General features: G+C 41.7%; 1 protein-coding gene across 1 annotated transcript in view; it reads right to left on the bottom strand.

Annotated features, from left to right (window-relative positions):
• GLIS1 (GLIS family zinc finger 1) overlaps positions 1–13,333 on the bottom strand; it is a 173,416-nt gene that overhangs the window by 78,112 nt on the left and 81,971 nt on the right. The window contains exon 3 of the mRNA XM_065738628.1: positions 9,706–10,807. Within this exon, the coding sequence (XP_065594700.1) occupies positions 9,706–10,807 (1,102 nt within the window). The remainder of the gene's footprint in view (positions 1–9,705; positions 10,808–13,333) is intronic.

Raw genomic sequence — 13,333 nt, 5'->3', positions numbered from 1 at the left:
GTTTCCCTGCTATTTTGTTAATACTCCATCTTCCTCACTCTCTCACTAAAACAGAGAGTGAAATCATATCAACATGGACACAGCAGATTAGCTTTACAAGGTTCCCACCAGTCTGACATTCATCAGCTTTCCAATCTAACAGTAACACAATACCCTTGACAAGCACAGGTTGAAGCAGCGTGCTGGCAGCCCCAGCCCAAGGCTGCAGCTGAACTGCTACCCACGTCCTGCCTGCTGCAGCTCACCATGGGCATTCCCAGGGCCTGGCAGCCCTCCATGCAAGGGTTAAAGGAAAAGTTGTAAGCAACAGTTCTGAAACGCTTGGAAGAATCTCCCTGAATCAAAACCATTTCATAAAAGGCTTTCTGCCAGGCAATAAAATATTTTTGATGGACTCTTATTTTATCATTACCCATGTAAGAAAAATGTATTGCAAGAATCCCAACACAATTCAGGGAAGTAATCACTTGCAGATTTAGTAGGCATTCTCAATTGGCAAAAATGAAAGATTTATTGTAGGGATGATGAAACAAAGAGCAGTTGTGCAAACTTTACTGAGCTGGATTATGAGAACATGCTTTTTCCATTTCCCACTTTTAAATGCCTTGGATGCTGTTTCAAAAGAAAGATCAAGATCAATTATTTAACGCTGCAGTTACACCGTACCTGAGTGAGCATCTCTTCACACACGTTGTCTGTGTACAACAATGAAAGGAGGGTAAGGGAAGACACCGCTACAGACAACAAAAGCCAAATTTGGAATAGAAATGTATTATAAAGACAACGTTTTCTTTGAGAGTCGTTGAATAAAAGCACAGTTCTGCACACCCTTACTCAGATGAGTAATGCTCTGAAGCAGAGGAAGCTTTCTGATCAGTAAAAGTCTATAGTCTCATACAGACTTTAAGTCCTCCCACTTTGGGAAGAAAGAGCTCTCTTCCCTGCCTGTTCTGCTGGGGACTCCTCATCTGACTTCTGCACCCTGTGCAGAAGACAGATGAGGAGTCCCCAGCAGAACAGTGCTGGACACGTGCACCCTGCTGTAAATTCAGTGTTTCTTTACAGTTACACAAGCGTAATAAGGGACAGAAAGTAGCCCAAATTTAACTGCACCTGGGGGCAACAGCTTTCACTGCAGTTCTTCTGCTCAACCTAGGCAGAAATGGGAAAGAACTCTGAGATTCTCAGCTGACAGAACCACTGGAGATGCAAACTAGGATTACAGATGCACCAATGTTGGCCTCACTACCTCCCCATGACTACTCACCCTCACTCTGCTCCAGAGAGACTTACTTCATTGTATCTGTATGAAAATGGAGCATAAGGTCAACATTTCCAGAAGTGCTCATGAAATTTCAGTAACTCTATTATACTCCGTCTGCATTGAGAGAAAACAGCACCTCATTTTCAGAGGTGCCCTGTTCGAGCTGGGGACATCCCAGCAATAGCTAACTGAACTCAGGCTCTGCTTTTGAGAAGCCTGCCCACTGCAGACTGTCTGTTGCCAGAGGGCAAGTTTCTACATATTCAGTTTAAATAACACATCCTTTTGTAGCTAGGTCCACTGGGCAGCTTGCTAATCAAGCAAGGAAAGGTTTCAGGATGCAGCCCCTGGTGAAGCCCAAGCCAACATGAACTCCCCGTGCTGTGGAACGATCGCTTCTTATTTCTCATCCGATTGGTAAAGTCTAACTGGTGCTGCTTTGCCCTGAAGGAACAAACAAATGCATCGCCTTTAGAACTGGGATCCAACTGTATAAATGACTGCATAAAGTTTTTAGTGTGCACTAAATTCCTCTTTCTCCCCTGAGATCGTACTATATAGCCTTTGTGCTGCCTGCAAACGCAGATTAGCATTTTTATTAAATGACATATGTTTCACTAATACGGAGTATTAAAATGTATTGACCTAATAAGAAACATTAATGAGTATATCACTGGCACAGTTTTTAAACAATATTTAATTTTACTGCTTTTTAATTCGACCGAGCCCTCTGCCAGGTGATTCAAGCTATTTTCCTTCTGAGGTTAATCGCTGCTCAGAAAGACTACATCACTGAGAGCACAGAGCAGTTCCGTGCCATTTATAATAATCCCCACAGAACACATACACAGAAATAAAATAAAGCCAAGCACTTAACCTCGAGAACACAGTCACAAAGGCTGCTTCAAATTTTAGAGCTTTCAAGCTTTCCACCCTCTACACAGTAGAATTAATAATGCCCAGATGCAGAATCTTAAAAAATGACATTTCAGTGAAAAAAAAATCCTCTGCCACTGCTCCTAGGTACCTGCAATCTGCCACAGACCACTGAGTGCAACCTGCTTTCCCACTTCTGGAGACAACTCACTCTATTAAAATGATGCTAAACCCAACTTTGAGGTGCTTTTGGGGTGCATTAAGACGTCCCCACAGGAAGCAGACAGTTCACAGTTCCACTAGCTGCTTTCCAAAACCTATAACTGGGGTGATCTTTACTATGCAGATTCACACAGTGAAGCTGATAGACTTTTAGTTCCAGACAGGATGCACGCTGGAAAAGAAACCTTGTCACACTTCTGTTAGATGGGAAACGGTGAGCCACAGAAATCCTTAAGTTATCAGAAATGCAGAGCTTAGAGGCTGGAAAGCCTTTCCCTTTTTGCATCCTCAGATGTGATTATTTGATACAGCTCATTGATCTGCATGGCAAAGAAAGTGATCTTGTGGTGCAGCTGGAATGAATTGGGAGTTAAGAGGCCGCTTGCAAAGTATCTTCAAAAGGTGATGCCCCGTGAGAGGTTTATAGGCCTGCACTGAGACTGAGGTTTGAATAAATCTACATGTAGACTATCATCCAGAGCCAGGCCACAGCAGAGCTGGAAATAATTCTTTGTCTTAAAATGAGAAGGAATCATTAACTGAGTTTTGTGGGACAATGAGATAAAGATAAAAACGTGGTATCGAGATGTCATTTTTGTGTGCAAACTGGGCAAAAGGAAGGGAAAGGAGCCTAGGAAAATCTTCTAAAAAGACCTGGGAGCAATGCCTAGAATTTTGTCTGGCAGCCAGACATCACAGGTCACAACTAATAAATTTCAAGTTTCTAAGCTGGGCATGCTTCAGCCCCTACGATCTGACAAAGCATGAATGACTTAGCTGAGTGTGGAGCACTCCTGATGAAACTCCCTCTCCCCCGTGTCACGGTAAGCCAAGCTCTGCAGTCACTGCGCAGAACCGTTTCTAACACAGAAATGTTTCTTTGGAGTCATCTCTGTCTGTCAGACCAATGTCAGGTATTTGTCAAAAGCTCAGTGTTAAGGACTCTGACCAACCTCTGCTGCTTTGGGGGATGTGGTTCATTTTCCCCTCACATAACGCTGCAGCTGGGATTATGTTAAACTTTTTCATCAGGCAAATCAAAATACTGAAGAATGAAGAGAGAAGAAATCAGATCAGGACAAGCTGAAATACAATTGTTTGGGGACTGCTCTAATGAAATAAAAACACTAAATAAATCAAAGGGGGAGAGGTTTTATACAACGTAAAAAGCCTCTTTGTTTTTTTCCTTCTGAAATGGAAAGTCAAAAAAGATGAGTTAAACTACAGAAACGTTTCATTATTTCCAAAATAGTACACTGTTTAAGAAATGCCACTAGTAACAAAATCCTCCAGTCCCATTCCCTGTTCCCCTATCATTTTGTTTTCCAAAATGAATGTGATCCAGCTTCACTAATGATTTTCCACTCAAAACTGTTTTGCAATGATTCTGCTACTGGTTTGAAATAACTGACCTTGAATATCTAGTCAAAAGTTCTGATGTGGAAATTGGAAATAAACAGCCATCCTCACGCCACAAGTCCATCTAAACTGCAGCATCTGCTTTATCCTGACACCTTAGCTTGAGGATATACTAACTTCCAATAGTGGAAATTATCCAGCACCATGAGAAACCACAACAGTGCTAAATAATGCCATTATATCCAATGGCAGTGAGTTTCACAGAGTACTCACTACGCCGTGGTGATGTCACTGCTTTATCTCACTTAAAAGAATGAACAGCAGTATCTACAAGCAGCATTAGCTCCACATAAATAAACTGCAGTCAAAAAGAATTTTTATGGTTTAACCTGGCTCCCGATTACTGAATCATTTACCAAGTCAAATTAAATAAAACCTGATGGAACTAAATTCTCTTGCAAGCTAAAAGAGTGTGTATTTGAAAGCCCTCCTCGTGGAAGTCCCATGCTATACCTCTAATACCATATTCCATTTTCAGATCTCTTCAGTATTCTGCTAAGATGTTTAAGGCACACAGCTTCAATAGCATTCTAGGTGATGGCAGCAGCAGTCACCATTTACTTCCTCTGTATTTATTCAGGTGTATGTGAACCAAAAGCCTGAGAGTACATGGCAAGTCCTCCCCCATATCAAACTGCTGCAAAAGAAGAGCAAGAGCCACTGTGTTTGGGCATAGCCTGCTATCCAGAACCCTTCTCCATCACCCCGCAATAAAGCAGACGCACTTCACAGAACGTCCTAAAGTCTTTCCCCGTGCTCACGGTAGGAAGCTGATGATCCCGTGGGGAAAATACCAGCAGCTGTGCTCCAGCAGGCAGGTATGGAGCCCCTGGAAACACCATAACCCTGCGTGGCACTACTGAGCTACACCTCCTGTCTGCGTGCAGAACCATAGATTCTGTTCTTGTTCTGCTGCAGTGCAGCATGGGACAAGACCAGTCACAGAGCAAGCTGCAAGATCTGCTAGGCTGGAGCTCTGCTGTGGACAGGCAAGAATTCAAGTTCACCAGCTGCTGGTGGTAAGCTGACATGGTGACAAGCCATTGAACAGCCTGCCCTCCAGTGTTGGTGTGTGTTTACAGCCATTTGCACTGTCCTGTAATCTGTAGTGGGTTTCATAGACAAATAAACATTGTACTTCCACCAAACCACTGCATTGCTGTCTACTTCTCCTCTAATCACAGTGTTTTCAGCGGTGCAGTTCCTTGACAGTATCGGGAAATGCCACCAGAGAGCTCTAATAAAAAGAGATCTGCGGTAAGGCAGCTTTGATAGAATGGATGTTTCCTACTACTGACTTCAAAGGAAAGAAAGTGAGGCTAGTATTGCTCTGCTAAAGCACTTCTTTGGCACCCGCGCATGACACCATCCACACTAAGAGATGAAAACACTTTGCAGACTTCCACAACACTCCCTCCAGTCAGGCATGGAAACTTACTGTTTAGGTGAAGGAACTCCAAAGCATGCAGGCTCAGGCACACAGCCCTCTCCTCCCTGCAGGTGCAGGACTCTCTCAGATACATCCAGACGTGTAGCCCCTGTAGTGCTTTGTTGGACACAAGCTCCCCACTGACTGCAGAGTAATGCTTGCTGTCTTTTGGGAACTGAGATTCCACGTAGGTTTCCTCAGCAGCAGTAACACTAATGTGCTCAATGAGGCCCAGCAGGGCCTTCTGATGCTCAGCTGAAAGTTTTCACAGGTTTATGCCAAGTGAAAGCACCTGTGTCACAGGTGTGCAGTGAAAACAACAGCAGTCCCACTGTCTCTCATGCAATCTGTACAAAGATCTGTTTCATTGGTAGAATTGCCAACAGTCAGTCGGTGTGATGTCGTGATTTGGGTGCAGAAGCTGTGCTGGTGTGCTGGAATAGCCGTAAGGTGCCTCTAGGTAGGTTACTTATTGCCTGAGTCATCAGCACAGTACCTTTAGTGCCTCCTCCTCATATGTGATATGTGAACATATCACATATACGCAAGAAAAGATTCTGCTTCAAAGCCTTATCTCCCCCTGAAGAAACACGACGCCACAGGCAGGGCCGAAACGTACGCACGAGGCATTTGTTTCTTCCAAACACATGAACTGGAAAGAATAACCATGGCTGTTATCACTGCCCAGCTCCCTTCATGGGCAGCACAAATGTTACCATACCCAATTTCTATCAACACAAATTGCATATGCAGGAATTCCATTGAGGTAAATATAGTTACCTTCACTCACATTAGTGAAGGCCTGCGACAGAGCTTCCCTCAACACGCAGGCGTGCAGCAATGAGAATTCATCTGCTGCTCTTCATGGAGCCACAGAAGTGCCAGAGGATAAGCTGATAAGCCATGTTTGGATTTTTCCAAATCAAACAATTCTAGACAATGAAATTTACATTTACAAGCAGGGGCTTAAACCAAGGATGCAATATTCAGAGATCAAGAGGGTTCTACCCACCAAAGTACTGGAAGAACTATAAGACAGCAAAAGATGCAGCTATGAGAAACAAACTTCTTTTTTTTTTTAACTAAAAACCATTTAAGCTTGCTAATTTTTGCTGTCTCAGACAATCAAAATTCCAATTGTCTGGGACATCAAATCTAAAAAAGCATGAAATTAATCTTCAGAAGTTAAAGTCTTAAAGGCATTGCATCATTATTTTTGTTGGATATATTTTTGATTATAATGCAGATGAACCCCAAATTTAATAAAACTAAAATAACATGAGTTAAGTATGAAACATAACAGGATATTGCAAAGAGATTAGGTAGTTTCCTTTAGACTACTTGCAGAGCCCAAGGAAAAACCAAACTGGGGGACACAATGACGAGAAGGCACCACTGCATTAGAATATTTAACAGAGTATGAAAACAGTATTCTCATAGTACAGGTTTTGGCAATGAAACAGAGCTAGAAGAATGTGGATCTGCAACATCACTACTTCTCTGCACCAGATACTGTTTTGCTTGTCAACCGTCTGTAGTAAAGAAAGAAGCAGACTGGCTAAATTTAAACCAGCTGTAACGATGAGAGTGTTACAGTTGGACTGAAGGAAGCTTACCTCATGAAAGTATTGTGGAAACTGCTGTTGGAAAGATAATAAAAGGATTAACTGCAGTTTTAGTGAACCATTTACTTTTCAATCAAAATGTCTCATGTATTTCCTGTTCTCAAGTAGCTTGAATTCCAAAATTCCTTTGTCTATTACTGTACATAGTAGCAAAGCCTGCCATAAGAAATTAATAATTTTACATGGAAAAATACTTTTATGTATGGTGGTGGAGTGCTGCTTGCTGTCTGCTTCTCCTGGTACCTAACAGCCTGTAATCTTATCGAGGGGGACAAAACCCAGGGCTTAAAAAAAACTACAATGGGTAACTGCGAATAGCAGAAGAAAATCTCCACTACAAATACCAAAAGATGTAAAGTTACGTTAACAGAGCTACAGCAAAAATGAAACAAAATCTCAGAGCTGTATAGACACAGAATGAATTGCCTTCTTAATTTGCAGGAATAACAGCACAATTATTACCACATCAAAAGAAAAGCCATCATTTAAAATGACATGACATCACCGCACAGTGAAACACTGCACAGCAACCCTTGTTTAAAACGGAATGGAATTCACTGGGCAAATAATCTCCTCTTGATATTAATAACTTTAAGAGGCTGTGTTGCAGCTTTAGATCTAGACCAAGGCCTTTCCAGGGTAGAAAACTAAGCTTGCAATGAGAATGCATGTTTCGTGTGCTCACTTGTATACAGGTTTGCTCCAACACAGGATTCCAGCTTGTAACAATTAATGCACTGATAACTGCTGGTACTGGAGAGTGCTGTTCCAGGAACTGAAGAGTTAACTGCAAGTTCTGCAAGGCAAAGCTCCTAAATATGACAGGGGCAATCCCATGTAGGGGAACAGCTATACTGTCTGCTGGAATTACACATCCTTATGTGCTCACATGCCAAGGCTATATACCTGCATCATGAAGGTATCTGCAATAGCTGATGTAAAGCTTTTTCCAACCAATTCATAACGCTGAGCCTTGTGATGTTATCAAAAGGCAGCTCTTTGAGGCAGATGTATGTAACTGAAAGAAGTTTGTTTTTAGCGTTTGCTGGGATGTTACATGATTTAATGTCTCTGGTTTAACCAGTTTCCTGTAGGAGTGGGAATGTAACATTAGAAATCTGCTATACAATACCTGTCAAATACGCATTTTGCAGAAAAAGACAAAAGTTCCCTCACCCATAGAGTCCAGGGAATCTTTCAGCATTGCAGTAAAGCTAATTGGGGTTTCATGTTTAAATATTTCTTTTAAGAACTGTGAGATAAAATTGTGGAGAAGATCGATTTTATTAGAGATGGCTAAAAACAGCCGAACAAAAAGAAAGGCTAAAATAAAATCTTCCACAGCTTACTTCTGCTTTTGTTTGGTAAGAAGCAACTAACACCCATTATTCTTGGATGATTTATGACCAAAACAAAGATATTTATAGGCATTTCAAAATCCTTCATACTTTTAAAATGTGGATTGAGCTACTTCTGGAAATGAGAGTCGGTTCATTCACTCAAAGTTGAGATAAATAAGTAAGTCTTATGAGACTTTCCATTTTAGCTTGGGCAATGTGGTGGTGCTCTCTAAGTATCTGCATTGTTTCCAGTATTATTTGCGGGAATATCCACTGAGCAGTGCAGATCTTAAGATAATATTTTTCATTTATTTGATGGAAGTAAGAAGATAACGGTGTGACCACTTATGAAGAATATCTTTCACCTTAAAACATTCTGTAAAACACTGAATATGCCACACCCACTGCAAGCCAGCAAGCTTTCCCCCGAACAAACGAGTAAAAAAAAAGCAAGCTTTTTATAAAAGCATGCTTTCCTATTGCTCCACACAAAGCTACAGCTTGCCATGGAAAAGTTTGTCTTGATCTAACTTCCTTACAAACATTTTCCATTGTATCATTCTCTGATCAAAACAATTAAATAGACATATAGTCAAAAACTCTGCCTATCACAAACAACAACCTGCTTTCAAAGGCATTTCCTTTGTCTGGACTCGTCTGTGTGTGTGTGCATGTATAAGTGCATGCACGCACACGCGTGCGCCTGTGGGTGTTACAAATAAGACTTTCCAAATTTCATGGCCCAATTTGGAAGCTTATGTCAAACTTGTTTTGCTTCATCTGTTGCAGTCAGGGTCTTATATCATTGTTGTCTCAAACATGTGGAAAGCTTAATGGAAGTCATTAACTTTTATTTTAGTTTGGCCATATTGTCATCATGGTGGGCAGATGCAGAGATGGTGCTATTCCCAAGATCTTCTTTTTGGAACGCTGATGTTGTTTACATCTTCTTGATCAGAACAGAACAATGGTTTTTACTTCTTTTTAAAGCTCAGTTTTGCAAATTAAAAAAGCCCCTCTGAAAATGTAATTGAAGATAATTCTTTTTACTCTTTTAACTATTTAAAATCCCTAACAAGGTTCTTTTTCTCTTCTAAACCACCAACTGAACCGTTTGCATTCGCCCATCCATGGGTTACTGTTCGACTGAAGGAATGAAAAGAATTTCATTAGTTATGTTTTATGTTTCTCGATTAAAAAAGTCACCCGAGGCTCAGTGACTTGTTTTACGTTAAGTGACTGCTGTGTGCTTTGATCATCACTTTATTAATGCTTTAATGAATATTAAAAAAATAAAGCACTGCATTAAAAGTTAAGCTCTCATATAAGGAAACTGAATCCTTTTTCCAAGAGCCACAGCCCTTCTTACTCAAACATTTCCTTCTATATTAAGGTTTTCTCCAGTTCTCCTTTACCCTGCTGCAGATTGGTACAGGAAAGCACAACTATATTAGAATAAGGTTGAAGAGAGAGCAAAAAAAGAGAGCAGGGTAATATGCTTCTATTCAAACAAATATATTCCAGACTTACCATGCACTTGTTTGGTTTTTCTCCAGAATGAACCCTCATATGAATCAGCAGTTTGTAACGAGCATTGAAGGGTTTATAGCGGCGGACACAGCCTGCCCAAAAGCAAGTGAAGTCCTCTCCTTTCCGCTGGTCGATGTGTGTCTTTTCTATGTGCCTGACCAGTTCGTCTTGTTGGTCGTAAGTGGCACTGCAGTCAATCCACCGACAGACCTGCTTGCCATTGCCAAGGTCCTGCTCGTCCCCTTCACTGGGCTGAAGGGATTTCGGAGACATGGAGGCGTGTAAGTGAGGCAGCGTCCCTTGGGTCTGGCTTAGCTGCTGGTGTAGGTGGTAAGGGGGAGGCAGCCCTTGATGATGTCGGAAGAGATCAGTGGTGGAGGAATAATCGTCAGCTGGTTCTTGTTTTAGGAAACTCACCTTCTGTGTGCTGTGGGAGGCGTTTTGATGAGGAATGCTAGTACCATTCATCATAAGGCTGAGGCTTCCATTCTCTTCGACTTGCTGCATTTGTATCTGCTCACAGTCACCTCTGTCACACTCAGTGGAAATAGGTACAAGACATGCTGGAGGGGAGGGAATACTGCAAGGGTTTCCAGGCTGAGAGCAAGACTGGGGCCGAGAGGATTTCTGAGCACTGTGATGACTGATCTCCACGGGATGAGAGGAAATGCCAGCTGAATTAGTTCGCAGTCCATTCACACAGGTGACCAGTGACGTCTGTGATGTGCGGATGATAGCTGTAATATCAATTCCTTCGGCTGAAGACGGCACAACAGAGATGCATTTCTTCTTCAGGTTGCTTGCTTGTAGCCTAGCTGAGTGCTGTGGGGTGCCAAGTGACAACGGACTCGGGGAGGAGCTGTGTTCATTATTAAACAAGTAGGAAGAAAGTGAATTTGCGAAGCTATTATTCATTAGGTCTATTTCGGGATGCAAGCTACTGGAGGCTCTCAGCTCCATCCCCTCCGTAATCCTTCTATGCGTGGAAGCCTCAGACAGAGCCTTATAATCACCGGGGCATTCTTGTTTAATGTGCTGAGCTGGGTGACTTCCATTCAGGCATGGAGCGGCAGAATCTACTGAGTCCTGAAACCTGGGTGACCTGTAATATAGTTTGTAAGAGGCATCACTAACAACCACAGGATTTATCGTTTTTGTACAAGACACAACATTTGTAAAGCTCTGGAGAATGGAAGCACTTGCTCTCCGCTGAATGCTGCTTGTCTAATGCAGCAATTACAACAAAAAGTTCTGCAGTGCTTCCTCTACAACCCTTGTAAAGGCAGCATCGTTTTACACAGGATTAATTTTACACAGTGAGTTATGCACAGAACAGCCAGTCTCTCCACCACCGCTATGGGCAGTTCATCAATCACAATCTAGGTTTTCAATGCATAATAGATCGGGCAAAACAATAGCTGAGAATGAAGTTTGAGAGCTTTGGGCTTTTTTGAATTATTCAAATATCAGTATTTTCCTCAGAGCACACTGGGAAAATGCTGTGGCAACCTTGTTCCCACAAATCAGAAATGGCTCTAGCTGAGTTCTGCTTACATGTGACAGAGATCTGTGCTTCGCAAAATTAAAAAAGAAGAGTGTGGAGGAGAAAAAAAAAGGCTCACAAATAAAGAACAGCACATTTCAGCCAGTGGCCCAGAGTTAATGAGAGATCAGCCAAAAGGCAACTACAAAAAGTCCACAACTGGGAGATTTAAACTGGCTGTCTATGTGTTCTCGGTTCCATTAAACAATAATCAATAATAATCTGCCCCGGTGTGTAAGTGCTAAAGGACTGTTCTGCAGAAGTGATTTTCAATCTCTTTTGATGTGTGCTGAATCAGTCACTCAGGAAGCAGGAATCCCACATAGACATTTCAGTAAAACTTCCAGGAAACATTTCTTTCTAACGTTTTCTTCCCAGCACTTGAAAATTGGTTTATGCTTTAAAATGAGAAGAAAAAAAAAATAATAATCTCAGTGATAAACGTTTGCTGCACATGACCCAACTGCCTGTTGTTTCTTAGGACCAGTAGGGGTACCTTAACATATCTTTAAAGTGTGGTTGGGTTTAACCTGTGGCTTCACCATGCAGTGACGTGCCAGGCCAGCAAGAGGAAACAGTCCATCTGTGTGCTGGAGAGCTGTACCTGAACTAACAAACCCTCCAGAGAGCTCCTCTATGGGTTTTATGCTGAAATGTTCCACATAAATGAATGTTATGCTTTTTGATGCTATCAGCAGAAAAGATGAAGAAAACCTGGCTGTTAGGCACCTCTGTGTGACACTGCAGCTGACAAACCCGATGTGTTTCAATGGAAGAAAGACAAATGCTTAAGATTCTGTGGATGTATTCATACGTTGAACTGCAGAGATGCTGAGTAAACAGCATTTATTTTACGGCTTAGATGATTTCATCTCCATTGCTTCCATCAGACCACCACAAACATAAGGAGCTGGGGACACTACTAACTTCTCCTTGGTAACAGCTCTCAAATAGAAAATAAAAATAAAAAATAAAAAACTTCAAAAAGACTTCCTTCTCATTAAATGAAGGCTGTCAAAGAATGATACAGTCTGAGGCACACAGCTGGTGACATTGCTTCCACTGGTGACAGGTTTCTAAGGTACAACAGTTTGCAGCCAGTAGGGCTTGATATAAAAAAGAAGCTTAAAGGACATGAGAGGAATGAAATTCCCCACCAATCATTGCTACAGAACAATCAGATCTTGCATTTCGCCACCAGAAGTTTAAAAAGATTACATTTAAAAATTTTAGAGGTTTCCATAATCCATTAGTTATAATTTCTCCCTTTAGGTTTGCACAGTTGGTCTCGGGGTAAACTTAAAGCACCTGGTTTTGCAGATGGTGAGTTTGAAAAAAAAAACACAACAGTATTCATACATTATTTTTTAACATTTACAGAACCATATGTCTGTAAAATATGTGGCATAAGCATTACTAAAAACCCTTTACTGCACATGTTTGGGAAACCCTGCCTTGCTAGCTTGTAGCTCCGCTGCTCAGTATAAAGTGTGCTGTTTTGAAGGTCCTTCTGAGAAAAAGGTTTTACAGCATACCATGCCAGGCACAAGATTTCCTACTATTTAGCTTCTTCTGTTCAAGAACTCTTCAAAATAATTCAGTTTGTACCACAGCTTAGTGGCCCCAAAGCCTCGGGCTAAAACAAACACAACACGCTTCTCACATCACATAAAGCTAACGCAATCCTTACATTTCAGCCCGCGATAATTGGTGTCATACTATTCAGCTTTATGTAAAGCTCCCATCCTGCCAGAAATCCATGTGAGGAGTTCAAGCGGGAGTCAGTGCAGAGTACCTGCAGGATGGATACAGATGTCCTCCTCCCAAGAAATACTACATTCCCCAAATTCCCTTCAACATTAGTTTGCACTTCTAGCACAAGACCTTACTTAGGAAGACTGCACTGCTGTGGTGCAGCTACAGCACAGAATATGAGACACACAGAAGAGCTTTCAACCTTTTTCCAACAATATATCAAAGTCAAAGGACATGAAGGCACTAAATTCAAGAATCTCATTGGCAGAGCCTTCTTACCCGTGCTCTGCCTGCACGGTGCTAAGTACAGACTGTGTGTGCAGATCAGAA

This window comes from Cyrtonyx montezumae, unplaced genomic scaffold (genome assembly GCF_038088225.1).
Source record: "Cyrtonyx montezumae isolate F1298 unplaced genomic scaffold, pur_monq_1.0 scaffold_1, whole genome shotgun sequence".
NCBI classification, from domain to species: Eukaryota; Metazoa; Chordata; class Aves; order Galliformes; family Odontophoridae; genus Cyrtonyx; species Cyrtonyx montezumae.
The sequence above is the reverse complement of the archived record's forward strand: the minus strand, read 5'-3'. Positions and strand labels throughout refer to the sequence as shown.